The sequence below is a fragment of the Harpia harpyja genome, chromosome 1 (genome assembly GCF_026419915.1).
Source record: "Harpia harpyja isolate bHarHar1 chromosome 1, bHarHar1 primary haplotype, whole genome shotgun sequence".
Classification (NCBI taxonomy): Eukaryota; Metazoa; Chordata; class Aves; order Accipitriformes; family Accipitridae; genus Harpia; species Harpia harpyja.
The window spans coordinates 66,740,264-66,765,290 of record NC_068940.1 but is presented as its reverse complement, the minus strand read 5'-3'; the positions used below and the strand labels follow the sequence as shown (position 1 = coordinate 66,765,290).

General features: G+C 37.6%; 1 protein-coding gene across 4 annotated transcripts in view; it reads left to right on the top strand.

The window, feature by feature from the left end:
* Nucleotides 1-25,027, top strand: part of LOC128146681 (ubiquitin-conjugating enzyme E2 E2) — a 220,864-nt gene that overhangs the window by 10,690 nt on the left and 185,147 nt on the right. For all 4 annotated transcript variants that reach the window (XM_052798262.1, XM_052798261.1, XM_052798264.1 and 1 more), the window contains exon 3: nt 2,466-2,516. In XM_052798262.1, coding sequence (XP_052654222.1) covers nt 2,466-2,516 — 51 coding nt within the window. The remainder of the gene's footprint in view (nt 1-2,465; nt 2,517-25,027) is intronic.

The following is a 25,027-nucleotide window of genomic DNA, read 5'->3' as shown; positions in this document are numbered from 1 at the left end:
AATCTGACATATACAGAAGAAATATTTTAAGCATTTCCTACACTTGTAACATCTCCCTTCTAAAAGGTGCAAACTGTTGGAATTGTTAGCATTGAGTAACTTTTAAAAAGCAACATGTTTATTGTGCTTAGACTTCACTAATCAGATTTTCCCTTTTAAAAAATGTGGTCGATTTTCAGTGTTACTACAATGACTTGCTGCAAATATTGATTAAGCAGCCTGTGCCTGTATTTTTGCAAAAAAGGAATGATATTTATTGGGCAAATTCTATGTACTGGAGATGTAAATATTTCAATGAGTAGAAAAAGCAAATAAGCATCGAATTTCTCCCCCTCTACAGGGGTAATTAGTTTGTATGTATGTAGGGTTGGGGTGCATAGAGTTTAGAAGAAAAGCTAAGCATCTGAAAGAGTGTTTTTATCTTTTCAGCTATATCGGCTGGTCTAATAAATGATTTTTGCCTCTACCTACAAATCTTCCCCACATACGTCCTAATTATTTCAGAATGTGAATCATAAAGGATTGGAGTTTCTGGTTCAGGCCAGTTCTACTGCCTTTGATTCATTTATTCATTATAGCCACAAAATCAACTCATAGTGGCATAAGGGGAATTTTGATAGTGGCTGTGAGGCTCCTTAGCATGTAAGATTGTATTTGGATCTTAACATTACATAGAGAATTAAACTGCTCATTTTTGTTATATATGCCAATATACCTGAATGTTTATTTTGATAGACCATTTTCTTTGCCTGTATTTATGTGCAAAATGGGTGGCAGTAATTTTTAACAAGATATGGCAGTCATTTTTAACAAGATAACCCTGAACTTTTGGGTTGTGGCTTGAGCATGTTTCTCAGGCATTTGAGTGGTATTATCATGGCAGGTTTTCTTTTTTAGTGTAGGGAATAACAGGAATAGCAATCTGCTCCTGCACATGAAATCTTGTGAAGGAGAAAGGAAGAAGAAAATACTGAAGGTACATTGAATTGTTGGGTTTTTTTTTTCCTTCCTCCTTCTAAATGTGCATGTTTTTGCACTGATGTAGCCTATAAAAAAGCCTTGGGCGTGGTTTATAGGGAAGGTGGCCATCGCAGTCCTGCTTATGGCATCATACTCTGGCAAGTCTTCGGGAACTGTAAACTCCTACAAGTTCCTTTGGGAACTCTGTAAACTCCTACTCTGCATGTTTAAATTTCTTCAGAGGGGATGATACTGGCTCTCAATCAGACGCTGGTGTAACGGAAAAGAGCCCATATTGCCAGATGTGGCAGAGATCAGGAATTCAAGGACTTGGCATAGAAACGTCGGCTTGGGAATATCCAGAAATGCTTAACAACGAAGTTGCTCTGCCTGGAGGAGGACTTCCAGCAGGATTCCTGTAACGAGTGCAGTACTGCTGGGATCTGGAGTGGACCTGCCCCGCTTCACCTCTTTATCAGTGACCTGGAGGACATGGCAGAGCGTACTCTCAAGTTTGTGGATGACAGCAAGTTGGGGGGAGCAGCTAGTACATCCAGGGGCAGGGCTGCTGCTCAGAGGGACCTCAGCAAGCTGCAAGAGAGCATTGACAGGGAACTAGTGAAATTCAACGAGGACAGATGTAACATCATGCACGGGGAAGGGCTAACCCGTTGTAATGATACAGGCTGGGGAGAAGCTCTGCTGAGAAGGACGTGGGTGCCCTGGCAGACAGCAAGCTCAACACGAGGCAGCAACAAAGGCTAACTGCCTCCTGCGATGTATTAAGAGGAGCATAGTCAGTATACATAGAAGAAAGTGATCTATCTCCCTTTACTCAGCTCTCATTAGACTGTATCTGGAATAACATGTACCCGGTTTTGGCCCCCCCAGTACAAAGAAGGCATGCATTGGAGCAAGTCCAGCGGCAGGTCCCCAGCCTGGCCAGGGAGCTGGAGCACTTCACTTTGAGGATAGGCTTTGGGGGACCTGATAGCAGCCCCCCAGTACCTAGAGGAGGAGGTTATGGAGAAGACTGGCATGGGCTCTTTCCAGCAGGGTGAGAGACAACTATCCTATGAAGTTGGGGTTTTTTGCCCTGCTAGTACGAGATACGTTAAGAAGCTAAATATTCTGGAGAACAAAAGCTATGAGACATATAGACAGAGGGGAAATAGAGAAGGAGGGTATAAGAGGCATTTAATTTTTGTGTAAGTGAGCAAAAGAGCTGACAACCTCAATGTATAGAAGAAGTGGGATTTTCTAGGTGGCTGCTCATGGCATAACTTGTCCCAGATTGGAGGCTCATTTTTCAGAAAATATTGAAAAGATTGGATTTTTAGTTCCACATTTTTTTGAGCAGTTTCATGAAACCTTATAGCATCAGCTTTCCATCAGAAATTATAAGAATTATATTTTATTATTATTGACTGCTGTAGAAATGTTCGTAAAGTTGAAAGATATTGGAAAAAAGTCCTGATAACCTTTTTTTTTTTTCCCCTCTTAAGAATTCAGAAAGAACTTGCAGAAATTACATTAGACCCTCCTCCAAACTGTAGGTAAGTTCACCTGGATTTTATTAATTTGGAATATGGAAATGGAATATATGGAATTACGGAAATTGCATAGGGGACTGGAGTAAATTTTAGCTATTCATTTGTGTGATCACTTCGTAATTTTGGAATAAAAGCCCATAGATAATGTGTTTGCCTACATACAAGTAATCGATATGACATACTTCCTGGTAACAAAAGTCATGGTAAAAACTGATGAACCCTATGATGTGTTAAGAGATACAGGGTAAAAATCAAATCACCCTTAACTTGAGTTATTAAATCAATAGCATTTTGTTTGATTCTGTAAAATGTAATCTTGGTGGCAGTTGCTGGTATGTTTGATTCCTTTTTCTTGCAAATTGTTAACACACTGTGAATATAATGGAGAAGGAAAAATGTTATAGGCACAAACTATTATTCATCTTCCGACTGTGTTTCTGGTGATCAATTATGATATTCAGGGGAAACTTCCTGCAATAGAGTGTATCATCGCATAGGCTTTCTAATAATGACTTTGCACTTGTTTGTTTTGGTTTTTTTGTCAGGTACATTTACTTTCGGTGTGTTTAAAATTGGCTTTGAAATGAGTAATGAGGTAGGCCTAGAAACCCTCGCTGCCTGGTGGCCAGGGCGGTATACAGTTGTTTTCAGGTGGCTGTCTGGGGCTTCTTATCTGTCAGCTTGACATATGGTCAGTGTTGGAGCTGGGCCAGGGCTGCGTAGTGCTGCTTAAAGGAGCCTCTGCCACTGCACCTCTCGCAGTGAGAGGTCAGGCTCGGTGCAGAAGAATAGCTTCCATCCAGTCCTGCCAACCCATTTCAACTGATGTGGTTAGTAGGATTCATTCTATTAGTGCAGTAAAAAGAAAGATTGATAGAAATGGCTGATTGCATGCAGCTTTTATAATGAATCCCAGTACATTTCAGTATCGAATTAACTAAGCAACTGGTAGTAAAAATGACAGTCAGCTTTATTGTTTTGGTCTCTTGACAAACGTATGTGTGAGAAAATATTCTAACAAGATTTGATGTGGTTGTACTGGATCTCAAGATGTAAGTCAAGTGGCTATGTACTAAAGCGCTGCGTAGTGAAGTAGCCTTGCAATAATAGTGTTCAAAGAGTATTTCAGTCAATTAGGATGAACAATTCTTTGCTAGATAAAACATTTTAATAGCTAAGCTGTTCTGTCATACTTACGACTGGGTGCGAGTCTTCAATCACATCAAAGCTGTTTCGTATGGCAGATTTTACTTAGGTGTTGATGACTGATGCCTATTAGTGGATTGATTTGCTGAGATGAATATAAAACTTCAGTCTGTTGTAGAAGAATGCATGAGTCTTTGAACTGAGTCTAAAAGGCTTATACTTTTTACAGCAGTGTCATTTGTTCTAGTTTTCTGAATCCTTTGTAACAAAGCAGTTGTTTTAGTATACAAGATACTGTTAATTTGATTTTCTTTTGCTAGCCAGTGTAAAGTGAGCATTGGCTGTCTTATTGGAAGGCCCTTTGTTGACTTGCAATTTTAAAAAAAAGTGAGCTGGAGATTTCCTGCTTTTTTTAATTATTTACACTAATGATAAAATAGCAATAAAGTGCACTGCATGATGCTGTTTTGCAAAATCAAAAAATTACATTAACTTCGTGTGTCTGCTGCTTTAACACAGTTCTTAAGATGCAGAATTATTTCATGTTGTGATCTTGATAGATAACCATTAGTAACTTTACTATTAGAAAATATGTTTTTATAGTCAATACGGAATCACTTCATTTAGTTTTATGCTCTGTTGACATAGTCTAAACAGTGTTTTCATTTGAACTTCATCTATTTTCTATTATAGTTAAACATTACAAAATAAATACATCAGCCAGACATGATTCTTCAGCATAATGAAGAAAGCCAAGCTATACTACAGCATATCTTACCCTAAAGTATTGATATGTCCTTTCTTGGTTTTAGTGAAATTTAGACCATTGTTATAAGAGGTGTTAGATTTTCTATTAAAAAGACATATTTCATAAAGATAAGTTCCTTACAGATATAGGCTACTTGAAATGGTTGTGATTCCAGCTTAGCTTCACTATGTGTGCTCTTTTATATAAAAAATAAATCATGTATGGGCAGTAGGAATGTAATAAATCTCAAAACTAACCATCACAGAAGATGTGAAGGAAAGCTGTATTATTCAAGAATACTCTCTAAGTAGTTATTTAGGAAGTTCTGATAGGTAGGTTATTGAGCTGAATTGGAACTTGGGTGGAATATTGCAAGATGTGTTGCAAGACTTTCTGTTAACTACAGCAGGCCAAAGCTTCAGGTTTGTCTCATTCAGGAAAAAACCCCAAATGGAACTGTATCTGTAGTACAGTAGCATCCCTTAATGGCATGCTAGGCTACACAGTCAGTACAAGCTCCAAGGGAGTTGCAGCTTCTACTTCTGCAGCAGCTGCAATCTTAACGCTTCCCCCGCCTCATCCCCACTAAGAGAATAGGCTGTATAATCTTCTTATTTGTCTGGAAGACAAAAAAAGTCTTGCTCACACATGTGCCTTGTAATTGGCAGATTATCACTGCTGCGACTTGCAGCATCTTTCCAAAACTGTAGAAAGCTGTGGATTTCAGAGTTCCTAAAAAAATCTGTCATGTTTGGCTTTAGAAGATTTAATGTTATAAGAAATCAGAGTTGCCTGCCTCCCTAGGTATTCATACTCTGTAGTTTGGGTTCTGGGCAATGGAAAGAGTCCTTTTGACTCCACAAACTTGGGATCATTCCTCAGGACTGAGATGTATAATGTTCTAAGTGTCAAAAAGTCAATCTGGGGGGCATGTGGGAGTTGAGCAGTGTAATCATTGCTATTTTTAGAGGAAGGCATGTCATAAAAAAAGCCTGTTATACTTCACATTTAACAGAAAGAACTGCATAGGTTTTGGTGTGTGCTGTGTCTTCCCCCTCCCCCCCCCCCGCCCCTTTACTTTTGTATAGAGCTGAATTTACTGTCCAAGAGAGTCCTGAATGCTAAGCAGGTACATTTGTATTTTAAGTCTGCAGCGCTGTGAAATTTTAGTTTGTCAGGAGACAGTATACCTAAATTGTAGACATTTGCCACTCTTCTCTTTTTTCCCCTCCTCATTGAAATACCAAAGTTCGATTGCGAGAAATATTGCACAATACTACAGCTTTGAGTAGTGCAGAGTTTACCTTTTCTCATGGGTGATAAAAACCTCATCTTTAAGTATCATTTTCATATGTTGCCTTGCTGGAAGAGGGTAATAGTTGGGAATTCTTGTAGCTAAAATGATGCCTTTTCAAATTTTCCCATATTTTGAACTGCACCTTCTCCAAGACAATAGATTTCATAGAGTACAACTTCTATTGTCAGTGTTGTATACTATTTCCCTTCTCACTGGCAAGAGAACAGCATCTCTGTGGCAACTTATACCAATTGCTTACATGGGAAAAAAATATTTGGAAAGTATTTAATGTATTTTTAGCTTCTTTCAATGTGAATTTAGCAGCTGGAAACAAGGAGAGCCAGCACAAAGCGAATAGCAGCTCTCTGTGGACACCGCTTGGAGCAACTGCTTAAAATTTTCCTATTAAGTCACTGTTGTTACCTATCTTCTTCTTCATGTTTTCTTTTGATGTTCTGTAGCATATTTGTCACCATTCTTCTCTTTTCTGTGTATTTACTGCAATTCCTTTTATGTGTTATACATTTTGTTTCTTTTTCCTTGTAGCAATATGGGTGATGCTTGAGGCTCAGAAATACACTTTAAAGGGCTGTGCAGCTTAGTGGGCAAATTGACTGGTTCTTGTTCCAAAACAATCCATTTAAAACCCTGCATGTAGTCTTATCTCTTCTATTAGTTTGGAATCACTACATTGATTCCTTGCTTCTTATACTATCTGCAAAATTGATAAACAACCAACATACCTGATCCTAGTATTTTGCTTGTGAAAGGTAATTACACTGAAAAGACTTAAAACCGGTTCTCTTTAGGGTGATGTAGAGAAGAGCCAAGTGGAATGGCAAATTATTCAGCTTGGCTTGGGGAGAGAGGTCAGCGTGCCTCATGGATGCCTCTTGCGCTATTAACGACTGTATGGAGCCCGACATTCCTGTTCAATATTGCTCTGACTCTGTTTTTGCTGAAATGGTGAGGCCAGAATCTTCACAACTCTAAGGGATTATGTGAATTCCATCAATTTAAGTTATTGTTCTCAGAGCCATTTGTTTAAACTCTTGCCTAGTGCTACTTTAAAGCTAAGAAGATGGCACAAGTGTCAGGAGCAGAAAACAAATGTTAGCACAATTTCATAGGAAGACTGGGAGGAAGAAGATGGTCAGCCTTGCTCTAGGATGCAGAGCGATGGAAGTGTAGGGACCTAGAGCAGCAGCTGCAGCAAGTATTTATCGTGCTGCCCTGGTGTACTCGAGTCGCCTTCCTTCCCTCTCACTTGAGGAACTTGTTAAGGAGTCTTCCCCTCTTCCCTGTGTGTGTGCACACACACAAGCACAGGAACGCTCACATAGCTTTCCGATGTGAGCAAGGAGATGCATTGCCATTTTTTAGATCATATGCTCACAGCATCAGTTTGACTTGGGAGTGGGGGGGGCTGAATAATTTGGCTATGTATGTTTCCTTAAAATATTTGAATAAATGTGAAAATATTTGGAGAGAGCAGAGCAATGCCTTCTCCAAATGCAAAAACAATTCCTCTTGGGAGCTGGAAGGATTCTGTTTTTAAAGCAATTTGTTCAACTTAAATTTGCTTATCTTTTGGTTAATCTCCTTTAGTTTGCACAGAGAATTTACATAATGATTTTGGTAGCATTAAGCGCTTGCTCAGTAACACTGCATCCTCTTAGGTAGTGTCCACTACCTATTTCACTGCCTTTATATGCTTGTTGAGTTCTTTTTGCCCTTGTGCAGAACACACAGGCTGCTTCAGTGAGGTGCTTCCTTGACCTGAAACCAAAGAAGAAACTTCAAGGCAGCATAGGCACAGAACAGTGTGTCTTTATTTGCTGGTTCCTTTATAAAACTCTGGAAGCACAAAGGGTGATCGGCATCATACTCATGGTTGTTGTATCACTTAGGAGTATAGGTGTATAGTGGCTCCTCTGGCTAAAGAAGGGCTTAATCCTATTTCTTCTGATAGGGATTTCACCAAAGGAGGACCTAGGCACAAAATTCAATTGGAAAAAAATCCCCAAGGTCTAGCAGCTTATATTTTTATTTTAAAAGGAACTGTGATCAGTGATTTTGATTGCTTGAGTTAGGGATGCATCAATCTGTTGCCATAGGCACATGACTGCAATGCATGCGATGCTAATGTGTGAGCGGGATGAAAATCGGAATAAGGAATGCTTTCTTTGAACGTTTTTCCTCACAAACATTTCCAGCCTCCTTGGTATGAATCTGGGCTCTATTCCCATTACATTATGTTACCCATGGAGTTTACCTTCTGCCTGTATAGGCTTCCTTTGATCTGCTGCTAGTTTTCTATAACCTTCTAGAGAAAATGTGACACAGAAAATTGTATAGAACTTTGCCTGGCTAGGCCTTGTTAAGAATTTACAGCAAACAGCAAAACTTAATCAAAAAGATATGCATAGAAGCGGTTGATATTAATGTGCAGAATCCTGTTGTTTTTAAATCTATGATGTATCAATATTCGAGGATAAGAATGAATGTCAAATGTATTTGAGTGTTCATTGCAAATGCTTTATTTTTAAATTTTGATTCCCTTTCTGCTTGAAAAGCAGCAAGAAACATGTCCCAAAAACATGCAAGTTAACGATCGCACTGGGATTATATTTCATAATAGCAACTATGCTATATTTTATCACTTGAGTTAGCTTGCCTGTTTTTTATAACTGGTGGGTTTTTTAGATTTATTAGCTTGGTACCCTGAAGTACCTCAGATGAAGTGTCAGGTTACTTTTTAATGTCTAATCTTTTAATTCCTTCTGCTATTTTCTTTTAAGACAGTGCAGGACGGTGTCACCTGTGCTTTAAGGTCTGAAGCATGTAACTGTACTAGAACATATTTTTTTTTAAAATATCTGTTCATTTTCATTGTAAAAGTGACCTTCCAATGTCATATTGTTCACAAAGCATCTGTTTTTAAAAAATAACACACAGATATTTCTTTTCATGGGTCTTCCATGTGTCAAGATGCAGTGTACGTGGTAGGCCATCTAAAATATAGCTGATGTTTCTTTAGTGATATGATATCTTTGAAAATGTATGTTTGATATGAAAGATTATTATGAAAGCACTGAGCTATTTTTTATTATTATTGAATAAACTGAATTCTGAATATCTACTTGATTCCATTTCTGCTTGTGGTCGTGGGATGATTTTAGGATTGATTAGATGCAGCAGTCAAAAGCTTCAAGTTGTATTGCAGGCTGTGGTGGCTAGAAACCTTAGCAACTTTCATGAAGATGGGGGCGGGGGGGGGGGGGCAGTAAAGGGAGCCTGGCACTGGCTGCTTGCCAGGACTAGCAACTTCACTCACTGATGAAGTAAGGAACTGGCTGACAACACCCATTAATACCTCCCAGCATAACAATACCTCCCCATGATTTCTGCCAGTTCTCCCAGTTTTTGAATGATGACAACTCCTCTCCCAGGTGGAGAAGAAAAGAGAAAATAGTATTAGAGAAGAATAAGAGTACTTCAGCAAGCACTCTGTGAGTGCAGATTTGGAAGGTCAGGGGGATGCCAGAGCACGTCCCATGGGACAGCTGAAGCAGGGAAATGAGTGGAGATGGGGACATAAGGAGGAGTCCTGACGATCACACATTCCTTGAAGCAGGAAAGGGCAGAAAAGTGCCCCAAAAGGAGCCTGTACAGGACATGGAAGGGATCATTGATATTTGCAATGTGCTTAGTGCTAAGATTAGTAAAGCTCTAGTTTAAATTGCAAGTGTGGGCAAGGTAGAGTGGAGGACTGTAACAAGGGTAAAAAGAAACACTTTGATGCTTTTAGTGTGGGGAATTCTGAACAGATAAATTTTCTTCCAGTGGTTTCATTGAGTTGCGGCTGTTCTTTGTAAGTCGGTCTCCTAGGAAGTACAAGGGCAATCCACAATGCTTTCAGCTCCAGAATTTTTAGGACTACCTTCCATAGACATTTATTTTGCCCTCATCTACATAGCTAAACAAAGCTGGTTTGTTTTTTTTTTCCCTTGTGAGCCTGAATTTGGTTTATAACATAAAACTGATATTATGTATGCATGTTTTGGTAATCTCCTCAGTACAGCCCTCATAAAACACCAAAAAAACCTTTCCCCCACCAAACCCTAAAATAAGTGTGTTAAATAAACAGTCATTGCTTGCCAGTGGGGGAAACAAAACCACGTTGGCTGAGACTTCGCATCATTGTTGGGAGACTTTGCAAAGAAATATCTAAATGTGTAGCTTTTAAATTTAGTTAGCTAGTTCTGTGGGGGTTTTGTCCTATTTTTTTTTCTAAATGTAGACTAATGTCTTGTATAAAAACTACATAAGGATCAATTTCTTTACAGAAATTTGATAGAGCAGAGTTATTTGAAAGTGTGACTGTAGTAGGTACTATTGCATTGAACAAGCAATCACTGCCATTTCATGATAATCATGTAAGAAACATGCTTTTATTAGCAACTCATTACCCTTTAGTAAATTATTCATTATTGAATAAAAGGGGGAAATGGAGGGTACTTTGTCTGTTGGTTGGGACTGACAGCATTACTGATAATGAAGTATTTGTTTCCTTAAATAAATGGCACAATCTCAGAAGTGCCTAATGCTGTTGTCTTCAGTACATCCATATTTGATCATAATTTGAACTCTGATCGTCTATGTAATACTTACAAATTATTTCCTTTTTAAGAAAATTTTTAAAAAGTGTCTGATGAATTCATGTTATTTCCTGAATGCCATTGTGTACCTCTTATTCCTTCCATAGAAAAAACCAGTGTTTTCCTCTCTCCTTGGAAATCTATTAAAAAAAAAAAAATCTTTCTCAGTTCCAATACCACAATTCTATAGCTTTTTAACAGCTGTTAACTTATGCACTTTTTGGGGAGGGTTTTTGGTGTTGCTGGTTTTGTTTTGGATTTACATAGGCATGACAGTCTAAGGCAATGCTGTAATTTATCTTTTATTCTTGGTATACGCAGAATGTGTACAGATTTACAGTTAATAGTCTGAGTTTAATGAAATTGTTTTCCAAAATCTCCTGGCAGAAAAGCTGCAGTTTAAGACAAAAAAGTTACGAACTAATAACAGAGCATGCTTTACAGTTTTTCAGAAACAAACTATGAAATTGATCTGGGTGCTGTTTTCTTGGTGTGCAATAAAACTTATTTATGCTGTAGTTACACATTTGCAGCTTTGTTACAAGCTTTCTGGGGTATCTAATTGGCTGCAGCTTTGAATCATATCGTAACACATGCCAAATGTTGCTAATTACAATTAAGATATCTACTTGAAATAATCTTTGTTTTCATTTTCTCTGACAATTTATTTTTTCCCTTATTTACATGCCTTTAATTTTTCATTTTAACAGTTCTTGCAGCACTTTAATTTATTTTTGTTTCAAAGCTGTGGAATTGGATTAAACAGGGTTTTTTAAACACTTCCATGTTGCTTGGAAAGAAGCCAGTTACTGTGTATGGGCTTAATAGAAACCATGCTTAGCAGTGCCTCACATATGGCAGCTCGTGTTTGTGTGGTAAGGCATTATGTATTTTAAATATTACCTTTTATACGATAGTCAAATTTATGCCAGAATCTGAAGTTTCCTCTGATTAATGTTAACAAAAATAGCAGAGAGCCAACTGTTTCTGTTTTTTAGGGAGAAATATGTAATTAAATACATAATTTACTGTCTGCTCTCCACAAAAGCCATATTTATGTGGCCTTTATTAACTTGAGATGCATACTGTGCTTAGAGAAGGCTATAGGTGAGTGATAATATGCTTTCTTGACACTTCTAGCCTTTTAATGTTGTAAATATTGTAGAGGCCATGATGGTGACTCTGTATCTAAGACTGTAATATAAGGGTTTGCACTTAGTTTAGGAGATGGAGTTATTTTTCAAGAATAAGCAGTACACAGTTACAGCAATTACTCTTTGAGTAACACTTGACACAGCTGACAACTTAAAGCTTAAATTTCTCAAGGTTTTTTTCTGGTTTGGGTGTTGTTTGTTTTTTATTTTGGTTTTTTTTTTTATTTAAAACTTAGTATAACCTTTATGAAATTTGGAGCTTAGTATAGCCTTTATGAAATTTAGAGCTTTTGAAGGCATTTGTTCTGTATTGTCTGGCTGTAGACAGTCTTTTTGTATAAATTCAGTAGTGACTCTTCATAATGAAATTTCTTTATCAGAAAATAATATTGTTGTTCAGTAGAGAAATAGTGAATAATTTCATTCTTTCAAAACGATTGCCTCATTTTTAGTGCAGGATGGTTTTTGAGGGCGGAGGGCTTTTTATTTCTGCAAGATTAGCTGATGATCGATTTATGGGAAGTATTGACAGTAATCACCGCTAAAAATATACATCATAAATCTAACAGAGATTATTATCCTTCTTATTATAACTTCAAAACTGTCAAAGGAAATTCTTTTCTTTCTATGACACCAGTGCAGTATCTTCTGCATCAGTCATAATAATATGGGTAATGTATAGAAACCTGTAGTAACAAATTGGATTTATTTTACATTTTAAGGTGTTCTAATTCTAAAATGGCAAATAAGTGTTTTATTACACTAATTTATGATTAGTCTGTTTACATATAAGAAGGCAGTATAAAAGAATTTATACTTCAGAGCTAAATAGGTTGGGGTTTTTTTTTTCCTAAGATAATTACAGTATGCTTAGAATAAATATATGGTGTCAACTGTAAGGTCATTTTACCAAAGATGTGATCCAGAGAATTTAAAAATGCTGTACAGTCTCACTATTTGGTATCTTAGGTAGCCTAAATAGGATAAATATGTGTATTACCTATAAAATTAGGCATGTTATAACCCTTCAAAAGAGGATGGATGGAATGGAATGCATTTAATTTTCAGGTAAGTCTATGATTGAAAAATTAGATATCTGCCTAGCATGCAATTTCAGATTTGTTAATATAAATAATTGATTGCTAAGCTCATAGCTGTGGCATTTAAGGTTGAAAAGCAGGGATAAAAAATAGTTTCAAATTTGGGACTTGCAGCCAGGGTGGGTTCACAGGAAAACCAGTCTCAGAACCGCTATGGTAAATGCAGTGCTAGCTTTTGCAGTAACATAAAGTAATTGTGGATGGGATCCGTTAAATGTTCTGGGTTAAACTGGAGTTTAACTGCTTGGCTGGAGTTAACTGGGCTTGAATGTTGCACAGGAATTTTGACTGAGTATCTAGCATGAAAACGGACCATTCCCGTTATTTCAGATTTTGTTGGACAGCTTGAAAAGAAGGGCATTCTTGACTGGACTTCTTACGGAAGAGCGTCTGGCTTTTGATTGCTGGATAAGCGTTAGCCTTGATCCAGGTTATATTGGAGTAAATTCTTTTTTCTGCAGCCGGCATCATAGGAGACACTTGGGCTTGCTCATTCAAAATACTTTGTAGGAGTGCACTTCTCGGCACAGTACCTCTCCCATCCCGAAGGACTGATTTTGCTGGCTGGGTCAGAAACACAGGCATGGCTTCTTGTATCTCCTGTATACAGCCTGCCACATTGCCTGCCAAAAAAAGTCCTCTGGAAATCACTTTGTGACTAGGGTACAAAGAGCAGGTTCTTTGTGTTGCCTCTCCCTTTCCTGAGGTACTTGTGTAAGATCTGCCATAGTTTGGCTCAGAAAATAGCCAGCTCTAATGGGGGGAAAACCCCAACACCCAATTTCCCCCCCCCCCCATTAGCTGTTTGCTTATTTGTGTTCTGTTATAGATAAAATAAGACCTGTCGATCTATAAAAATATTTCTAAAAGAGGGCTTGCTTCGCTGCCATGTCTTATTCACAGCAATGTCCTGTTGGTAGCAGCAAGAACAGTAAAACACTTTGACACACAGTGTGCACATTACAAAAATGAAGTGTCATATCAAAAATGGCTGTAAACATTTTCACAGTCACTTGTCATTGCACGTTTGAAGGTGGGAAATTTTTAGAGAAGATGACTCAATTTGCTTCCTTCCCTGCATATCTGGGCTGCCTAGAAGGGAAGAAGCATCTACTTAATACGGCATTTCAATGGGCTGTTGTGGGCACAACTACTATAATCCTGGTTGTCTGAGTATGTTCCTCAACAGTCTATCAACGCAGCGATTAGGCATCAATGCAAGAGGACTATTTTGAATTTTGATCCAGCATTAACTGAATTATAGTTTTGGGGGTTTTGTTGTGATTTTGTTTTTTTTTAACTTGTAAACTGTAGTCTTCAAAGAATAAGATCAGGTGATCACAAGTGTCATTGGGATGGGGAACTGTCCAGCTGATAGGCACCACATAATCAACTCAAAAATCTCATTTGAGTCTGGAATTACTATAGTGAAAATCAGATTTAAGTTCATGATTCAAGTATAATGACCTCCTGCATTGCAAACCTCCCTGAGAGACATTTAATTAATAATGTATATTAACTGTGAGTGTTTTGGCATGTATGTGTGGCATACATTTTCAGGTAGCCACAAATACAGCCTCAAAAGCCCACAACGTGGTGGCTGTAGGGTGACGCATTATTAAGATGTTCTGCAGCAACCTGCTTTGCTCCTTACTGAATACAAATAGCTGAGGGATGACAGCTATCTTGGTTTCAGTAGAATCTTTATGATTTATATGATAATGATAATTTTATTCTGCTGCCAGTACAGAGCACTTTGCAGACTGATATCAAGGTTAATTGTCACTTTGAGAAGAAGCGAAGCACAGTCTGCCAACCTGATGCTTTGCTCAGCTGAGAAAGATAATTGTTATTCAAGTAGTATTTAAATGAGCCCAAATGCTGATAAATATACAACCAAAATATTTTATTTTTTTCTCTCATGTTCATTCACTGTGCTAGAGAATGAGGTCATCACTGTGTGTAAATATCACTAATGGACGCTGTAGTAAAAACATGCTGAGTATTTACAGAACTTACAAGGAGTGGGTTTCCCCCCGTGTGGGCTGTGGGGAAATACTTTAAGCTTGAGTTCCTCTTGTCAACACATCCTAATTCTTTTATGTCTGTGGTTGCTTTTAGCAGTTGTTCTGTTACCTTATGTATGACTCCTTATGCGCTATGACCTGACCTTACTGACTCATCTGAGAGGTTTACAGTTTGTATTATGCCTTGCAAGTTTTTAGGGTTACTCCATGCTCCACATATCTCACATTGATTCTAAAGATAACTTACATTTTTTCCTCTAGATTTGGAGAATTGTAAGCAGCCCTGTGGCCAGAGAAATAATGCAGAAACATGAAAATATGACTATAAATTGCCAGGTTGGGTTTTCTTAGTAGCTGCACAACTTTTTAAGAGAGCTGGTCAGCTGTATGCAACAGTGTAGTCCTATATCCCAGAGAGCCATGAGGCTGTCCCAAAATCTGGGACTGGCTTTGTTCAATTTACATAACCTCTTTCACCTTAGGGTCTTCAAAATTAAGGCTTTGCTGTATAGCTTTCCCTCTTTTTGAAATATTTTAATTGAATAGAATGCATGTGCTTTGTTCCACCTGCTGCTAGCCTGGAGGATTTTTTTTTTCCCCCCTGTGCTATTTAAAAATTATGAGCTGCAGGGGTGTCCTAGCCTTGAGAATTTTTAATTTATTTTGGTGCAGCAGTAGCTTTATCTTGATACTTGTACTGCTGTTCTTTTCCGCACTGCCGAACTGACTTTTTCCTGATTCTCCTGAAAACTTCTGGTTTATGTTTAGTGATTTATTTGTTGCTAATATTTCAGTAAAGTGGGTTCTGTTTGTTTAGGGTTTTTTATTATTTAGAATGTTAATTTGATGCAATTTTGGGGCTAAATTAATAACTGGTGTAACTCTACTAGACAGACTACACTGTAAATAGGAAAAAAAAATTGCACAAAGCACAGTAAAATGATAGGATAGTTACTTTTAAGACTTCAGGAAGTAAAGATAAAATAAACTTACCTTAGTGGTTTATGTAGAGGGAATGATTTTTGCCATGACCATCCATAAATTCCTGGCAAAGGTGTTTGCATATTATTACTTTGTAGGAGGACAGTTCATTACTTACTGGTAAGAGACCACTTACTTGTTAATTTAATTCTGTTATTTAATATGCATTATAGTCCTGTGGCTGAGAAGCATAAATTCTTAAATGGATTGTTTCACTCCTAAACAGTTCCATACGTTTTTGTAACATTTTTAGATTCTGTATTGCTTAGTAGCTTTCCACATGACTAATGAAGATTTTAACAAACAAAATGGAAAAGGGCCAACTTGTAATTGTTAGTGCAGTAGCATAATCAGGCATACACGGTTTGTTTGTTATAGCTCAGCAATAGAACAATGTTTCAAAGAGAAAACACGCGGAGATGATTAGTAAGTACCACAGTGATGTGAGACTGTCCAACTACAGAAGCAGTCTAGCTGGGTTATTCATATAAATACTTAAGGGGCACTGATAATGTCTAATTTTAGTAGCCATTTACATTGAGTTACTAAGAATTAAAATGAAAGGGTTTTTTGCTTGGATAAATGGATGTTTTGTAGAAGTGTAGCACATGCTATATGTTGTACAAACTACCAAACCGATTACAGCTTACTTTATGCAAATATGAGAAGGTGAAAAATATCTGGCAGGAAGACAGTTACTTTTAAAGAATAAAATGTTTATCAGATGTATATCAAAGATAAGTAACTTCAGGATTTGTATTGTAGCAATTACAAAGGCTGCCAAATGAGCATCCTTTCTGACAGTGTATTGATTGAACTAAAGAAATGGAATCAGAAATAGCAATGCAGTGTGATAAGTAATGAAGGGAAGACTCAATTGCATAATAGTTGTTTTTACTGCTTTTCAGTCTATTTTGCTGAATTTGTTGGAAGCAAGCTTTAAAACAAAACAAAACAAAAACCCAAAACACAAGCAGGAAGAAAAAAACAAAACAAAACCCCAAACTATTACTGAGTTTATGCAAGAATCCGAATGTATTTGATTCATAAAACTGTGCTGTTGCTTGGTCAGTTGAATAAATATTAACCTTCTTGTATTTCAGTTCAGAATTTTAATTCTCCCTAACTGTTTCAGATATCATTCTGTGTCTTTCTGTGGCATGTTTGAAAGTAGCATTCCACTGTGAGTTATTCGTGGCTTCATCTAGGTCCTAGAAAGTGGTCATTCTCTTGAGAATTCGGTATCAAATATAGAATGCTTGTATAGTGAATAGAAAAAGGTATATTTGCTGTTATCTGTGGAGAGACAATATATTAGTGTCTGTTTTTCAAGAGTAAATGCCATTCAATCCTAAAATTTCCATTGAGCTTACAGATTAATTTTGCTCACCATTTCACTCACCCTTTAGCAAAACAATTGGCTTGCAAGCCTCATGCTGTTTTCTTCCAGCTTCTGCTACGTGTTCTTTCATCCCCTTGTACAGTGCCTTGAATCAGCTTTATCTAAATATGCAGGCTATGAAAGCTGATGAATTGGTTGAATTAGTTTTAAACTGATTTTAATTAAAAAGTGTCCAGATAGATTTTTGAAATCTTTAGTTTCTGTCTTATTTAGGGTTATATTAAGGCTATTGATTTTAAACTGAATCAATGTAAACCTTGTTTCTAAATGTTCCTGTAGTTTTTTGACTGGTTTAGCTAGAAATAGTCTTAAGTCATGTGTTTTTCTTGAACAGTGCCAGTTTATGCATAGGCAAGCCTTCAGCTAGGTGTCCATTTTGCTTCTTTCTTCATTAATTCTTTCTGAAGAAAAACCAGAAAGTCCAGGAACTAAGTAGTGTGTTGGAGAAATGTCAACTAACCATAGCTAACTTCTTCACCTTTACAAATTTTATTGGTTTCTATGATTCTATTTGACAGGAGCCTTATTTTAACACAAAAGATACTTTTTGGAGGGAAGGTCAACATATGTTGTACAACATCATTTTTAATGGCATCTGCTGTACAATTTCCATTAAAATGAAATTCTATAGAGAAGAGAAGGCTCAGGGGGATCTCATTGAAGTGTATGAATACTTAAAGCGTGTAAAGAAGATGGAGCCAGGCTCTTTTCAGTGGTGCCCAGTGACAGGACAAGAGATAGTGGGCATAAACTGCAACACAAGAGGCTCCACATCTGAACATCAGAGAACACTTTTTCACTGTGCGGGTGACCAAGCACTGGCACAGGTTGCCCAGGGTGGTTCTGGAGTCTCCGTCCTTGGAGATATTCAAACGCTGCCTGGACACGGTCCTGGGCAACTGGTTGTAGGTGGCCCTGCTTGAGCAAGGGGGTTGGACCAGATGACCTCCAGACGTCCCTGCCAACCTCAGCCGTTCTGTGATAATTACATTGTTTGGGTTTTTTCTTGTTGAAAAGCATGAATATTCCAGCGTTTTTGAGTTGACAGGTCATTAAAAAAACTAGGGTCAGGTTTGGGGTTTTTTTTTTGACTGAAACAATGAGGGTGAGATGGGGTTTAAAAATAGACTGTGCATGGTGGTTGGCTCGCATTCTGTGCGTTTAGCTTTACTCCATATATAAACATGTTCATTGCAAATTTTGCTTTTGTTGTACCTTAAGAAATCCTGTGCAGTGTTTCTTGTTACAGCTGAGTATAGCTTGTGTTTGCAGATAACTAAAGGATGAACTTAGAGAAGCCATGGAATGGATGTGCGAAACTTTTGCCCTTTTCGAATTGACTGTTAATTTTTTTGCCTGACATTTAAATTCACTGATTAAATCTTTGCAAATTTTGCAGAACTATTTTGTTTGAGCAACATGCAACTACTTTACTCACCTGGATTGTACTATTTTATATTTAGGTTTCTAATAAATGAAATTGGCCAACTGTTGTCTTGTAACAGCAAAGTTTAATGCTGTTAAGCGCTTTCGCTTGCTTGTTTCAATGAAGTATATATGCAGTCATGAAGAACTCTGTTCTTTATCCTGAACAATTTTTTTTTTTCCACACTTGAAAGTTACACTTGAAAGTTACTGGACTCCTTTGCATTTATTGCATTTCCTTTTGAATCAAAAACCAAGAGCCAGCCAGTTCCTTAAGGCTTTCTAAATCCATGTAGCTGAAATCCCTCTTAAACACGTAACCAGTTTCATATATACTCAGACACATCTTCCCCCGGGAAGAGATCAATCAACAACTAACCTCACAGGGATCCTGCAGAATTGCCAGCCCCCTGTTACCAGCAGTGGTGTGGCTCCTGGTCTGCATGACGGAGGATCCCTGTCTGCCCTAACACTCTCTTGCTGGCATGCCAGAATGGTAGTAAGTGGTTTAAAAAAACCCCACCCATATTACTCAAAATGTTCTTTTATATCAGAACAGTAAACATTCTAGTTTAGCTCAGCAAAAAAGGAGTAAATTATAAACTTTATTTGCCTTACAATGGCGTTCAATCAGCAAAAAAGTCCTTGTTGATGAGACATTGAGCATCTTGTATGTTAGATGAACTGGCATCGAATAAGCAAATAAAAAGTCTGGACCTGTACTGGCTCTGTACAGAGTCATGTCATGTGCCACTGTACTGAGTTTCTGAACATGATTCTTAAGAGGCAGGAGTGCCATTCCTGAGATGGCAAATAGAAGCATCTTTCACCAAAGATGAGGAAGAAGAAATGATCTGAGGGATGTGTGGAACACTACTGATTTTATAGGGAGAAATTCACCTTCTGTAAGGTTGGGAGACACTAATTTAGCATGCAGACTACATTAAAAAAACACACATATGCAATGATTTTTTCTTTGACAAATAATACGCATACATTCATTTGAAAGACTGTTTCAGATTAATATAATATACATGTGATTTGGGGTTGAAATTTATTTAAAAGTTCACAAAGTCTAAGAATAAAGTTTAAAAAATGATGGCCATGTATTTTTTTAAAAACAATGTTTCTTCTGTTTCAGCACTTTTTGTTTAAAAAAAAAAAAACCAAAACCAAACCAAACTCTAAATCTTTTAAAGGGTCCCTTTGAAGGGCTGCACATTAAGGCTAGGTATATTGATCAGTCTGGAATGCAGTGTTTGCATCATTTTGGTGTTCTTTTTTTTTTTTTTTTTTTCTTCCTTCAACTTAATTTAATCAAATAAAAACAAAAAATCAGTTGTTCCTTATAGTCCATTAACTTTATAAACCACTTGGATTTCATTTGTGGACAATTTGGTCCATTCTTGTTACTGCAAAGCTTTGGTTCTTTAATTTTCAAGGCTTAACAGTTAACGCTTGTGTCATGCTCCCAGTAATTTTATTATTAAAGTTGAAATCTTATTATTTAGTTACAGTTTAATGGAGAGCAGACAGAGTAACTTCAACATTATTTTATATAAGGGTAACACTGGGAGAGGAATGTGCTGTTGCTGACAGTCCAAGTATTCCTTAAAAGATATATTTTCCTGAGTTAACCCTGTCTAAAGAGCCACATGGTTCCTCATGTAAGAAGTAAAGATTCCTGAAAAAGCTTTTGAAAATAGCTTTTAAATTGCTATCCAATTTGAAGTAGCCGATCCAGAGGATAAATTTAACAAGAATACCTTTGCTGCCAATTTGTTCTTGTATAAACATTCATATTGTGAATAGTCATATGTTTAAGCAAGAACTCTATTTAGACCTTGTAGTTAGTGAACCTGTTCATCATTAAAAATGCCAGTGCGTGTGACATAGCAGTGGCCTTTTCATACCACAGGAACTGGAAGAAACTATATTAACCAAGTAATCTGGATAGGAGTTGAAATTAGGGGGAAAACTGAGGGTATTCATTGGGACTTCACTGGGTTCTATGAAAATGGCAAGAATTTATATCTAGATCAACCACTGAATTGTAGTTGCATTTAGACTGTAGATTGTCTGCAGCAGAATTTAGGAAAAATACTCCTTGTAATGGTAATTCCCCAAAATACCAATGACATTAAGACAAATGAAAAACACCTTGGGTACCCAAAGCTTGGAGCATCTTTCTTACTCTGATAGCTTCCGTTCTTTCTTCCGAAGTACTTGGAAAACTAGCTGTTTAATGTTTTTGGTAACAAGATGTCCATCCCTTGTGGTGTTTCATGGTTTATTGTAGCCACTTCAGTTACCTCCCTTTATTTGTTTATTTATGTTCTGCTACTTCTTGTTACAAGGGGAGGCAAGCCCTCTGGACTTGTCACTTAGGTCTATACAGGTAAAATGAACAATACCAGAGTGTGTTCTTGGACTATGAAACTCAGTTTTTAGTATTACTTAGTTATTAGAACAATCTGGCAAAGCTTTGGACAGCATCAACCAGTATGCTCCTGAACAAATCCTGAGCATGGCTAGGGAGAACGAAGGCTAAAAGACATTCCCATCCGGCAGTTGCATACTTTGAAGGGTGAGTATGGACACAGTCTGTTCTGTGCCAGCTGATCTTAGTGCCAGCAGACAGTCCTGGCATGTTTAATTTACTGTTATAGGCACAGTCTTTGTCTTATACACCACCACGAACAGAAACCGTGCGAATCTGGGCACATTTCCATGCTGAGGGCATATATATGAGGGGTTATATACAAATTGTCTGTTAGATTACTTCTAGGTTTCCCCTTTACTGTGGGGTGGTGTTGAAAGAGTGACTTTCATAGCTATGATTGGGCTGTATTTACTCAGAATGAGGGCCACCAGGTGATGCTGGGAAATACCTCGGGCCGTGGTTTTGCATAATTGTCTAGACAGGATGTTTTGGGAATGTAACCCACTCTTCTGAATGCAATGTTGTGTTAGTGTTTTGGTATTGCTATGCAGCAATAATATAGTTATTCATGTCTCCTAAAACATGAATGTAATGACACTGATATTAAAAGGTGATAGAAATTTCATGAAAATTGTGTGCGAATTAAAAAGGATCCCATGTGCCGAAGGGGAACAAGGCAACTGCATGCCTGGCTTGTACCGAAAGATCAGAAGTTTGGCGTGTGAGTCCAGCTGACTGCCAAGAAATATCACCCATACCCCATTTCATTATTTGGGGCTGTTGGCATTGATGATGGTCACTATTGCTGACCTTGCGATGTGGGAAGACTATTTCAAGGCTGTCAGTTCAGGTATGCCTCTGTTGACTTTTCAGATTATGTCAAAAGGTGATATGAGGGAGGGAAAAAAAAAGAGTATTGCTATCACACTTTCAGCTTTTGTTGGCCAGAAATATAAGACTTCAATTTGCAATGGCAGAAGATTATGCTTTTGCAAGTTAACTTCTCAGATGTAAAAAGTCTGAGAAGAGCTTCCATCCTCTCCCAAAGCAGAGCAGTTGTTAACCTGGTCAAAAGTTACCAAAATGTGCATTCTAATTCTTTAAATGGCTGCTCAGTGACTTTTTACATGGGAGTATAATTGATGGTGTCAGTTTTAATAAATAATTCAGTAGTTCTTTCTCTTTGATTGTATAGCAGGATTTGTGGATAATAGAGGTCTGAGGACTAAGTGTGACTGATGAGAATGGATGGCATATTGCTATCAATCTTGTCACTTTTTACCATGTGTAAAAATTGAATTTGAGTTATTGACCATCCCACAGTATATTTGTCCTCTCGCTGTGTGTGAACCAAAAACATGCTTAGAAGGTAATTATTAAACTTTGTGTGCCTGAAATAACCAATGCAAGTTACATAGCTCCAGTGTTGGCTTTACTGATTTTATTTATTTATTTATTTACTACATGGAGAGTGTGAAACTCACTTGTTTAATTCTAAATTTAATTTTCTTGTAGTTTAGCTTTAAAAGAAATTTACACTTGTATTTACTGTTCTGAAGTCAAACTGTATTTGATCATTTCGTGTGGTGAAAAAGAGATTATTTGACTCTAATAATTATGATGAATGCTTTGTAGTAAAATGACATGGTCAATAAATTAAGATGTTATAATAGCATTTATTCTTCCGTGTGTCTTTGCTTGACATAAGAATAAATATCTTTGGCTAAATTTGGCTGATTCTGCCTAACTACCATTTTTTTTTCTTTCTCTCTTTTTTGCCTCAGTTGTAATTCATGATTCATCAGTTTGGAGTCTTTTCCACTCTCTATTCATCTTCAGTGTTAATAGGAATTCTGATTGACTCTGCTTGATTCCTAGACATACCTTTGTGTATGGTGATGTCCAGCAATCAAAATATTGTTGGATGTTTCTTTATTTGGGTGTGTGCAGGGAGAGCAAGAAACCATTTCTATCCACCATATTTCTTGCTTGTTTTTCCTTGGAGATTTTTTTTTTTATATCACTTTCCTTTCAGGGTTCACTGAGCCCTGAATAGGGTTGGAGCATGGTAAGTATTATCTCTGCCCTACCAGCCTTTCCCCTAACCTAAAATAGATCAGCCAGTGATAATGTCATGTAATTGCAAGTTGAACAACCTTTTTCTCCTTTGAGACAGAATATATTATTATTACTTTTGGGAACTGATTTGATCAGGGAGTATAGTAGAAGCTTGACATCCTTTTAGGTATTTTCCCATAAAAGAGAAGCTCTGCCTGAAGACGTGGAGTGGAAAGCTTGGCTTCTTCCATGTTCCAAAAGATTGCACATGGAGTGGTTTCCACTCACCACCCCCCTCTCCATCCCCTGACTCCTCTTTCTGTATCAACTTTATTCAGTTCAAAAGTTCTCCCTCTCAAAAAGAAAACTGAACTCTTCTGTACACCAGTTATTCCACTGTGCTGTGTGTCTGTAGCCCAGGGTACAGTGCTAGGAACACTCCAGAGCATACAGCTCTGCACTTTGAGCCCCAAGCTTTGGCCTAACTCCTAAATCTTGCTTCCAGATCTCTCCCGGCCCTTCCTGCATTGTTGATACTCTTAGGAGCCGTGGGGACTAGTTCACCCCAAACACTCTCTGGCATACCACACAGATACCAAGTCAGGTCTGCTACTTTGGTGCTTAGAAGGCTGGTCATCATATGGTCTTCCCTGGCATCCTTAAGCTAGCTGTGTGTTTGATTATTAGTCCCCTGTCCCCTTTCCTTCCCACTGCAGGACCTTTTTTCTCCTGAGCATCAGCAATAGGGAGTAATATCCTGGATGTCAATTCCTCTGTGCTGTCCCCGTAACCCTCCTGTTGATGTATCTTTCTGTCTTTGTGTGTTTGTTTTTGGGGTGTTTTTGGTTTTGTTGGTTTGTGGGTTTTTTGCTTGGTTGGTTTGTAGGGGTTTTTCCATTTGGCCAAACTATCTTCAAAGGAGAGTATTTTTATCCCTGGCATCTATAAGCTGCCTGCAACAGGTGCATACTTGCTATACACATTACACATCATACATTAACTGAGAAATCTTCAATTGCCACGTTGGTCTTAAATGATTGTATAATGCCATACCATGCTCCAGAAATTATTCCTGTTCGTAGCTTTAAATTTGTTGTGCCTATGTGTGTTCCAGTAGAGGCCAGAAGGTTAGTGCACAGGTAGTACATACATTTTTTGTAGTCTGAATGGGTTGATGGCTTGATCACCTCCCTTCATCGTGAAGGATGCGAAGTACTAGGGCATATTGTAAAACTTTTGTTAAAGGCAAAACAAGCTTGACTTTAGGATTAGGTTTTGGATTTGATTAATGAAAAATCTGTGGAGTTGAACTTCACCTTTTGATGGGGAACAGGATGGGAAGGCATTTTGGTAGACAATTGAAGGTCCTTTAAAATAATTCGGAACACTGGCACAGACGAATAGACAATATTGTTAAGTTGATCGCCACATGATGAAACTTTTTCAACTAAAATGAAATGCCAAGCATGTGCTGTTTGCATCAGTGGATAAGGAACTGTGTCCTGTTTAAAACAACCAACCTTCCCCCCACGCCTGTCTACGCTCATTCAACTTTGTCTACAATCCCGATTGACAGTGTATATTCTCTCCAGACTAAGTATCAATAAAGCATAAATATCTTGAATAGATGTAGTCACATTTTAAAAAAATTCATTTCTCACATGACTATCTGGAGGCTAGAAGCATTTCATCAGGTATAGACCTCAATACTGTATTATTTTACTTGATGTATTGTTTCATTCACAAAACAGCATTTGTATTATTTGCAGACATCCAAGCATAATACTGAGTTTCTAGAAATAGCTAAATAGCAAATAAGATTATGGTTTTGTATGTCAGTCATATATACTCTGTACTATTCTCTGGAAGGATAATGGAATACTACTCTGTGGCTTAAACTGGCTTAGCTTCTGAACTCTTATTTTAAACCTTCATAGCAGTAAGCTTGTATGCTGTAATATATGCTCATTTCTGTAACGCTAAGCTTACATTTATTAAAGCTCCAGCTTCCAGTAAATATCCCTGTCTGTGAAAGCATCTCCTATAACTTCTCCTTCTTGCCTTTCTGAAGA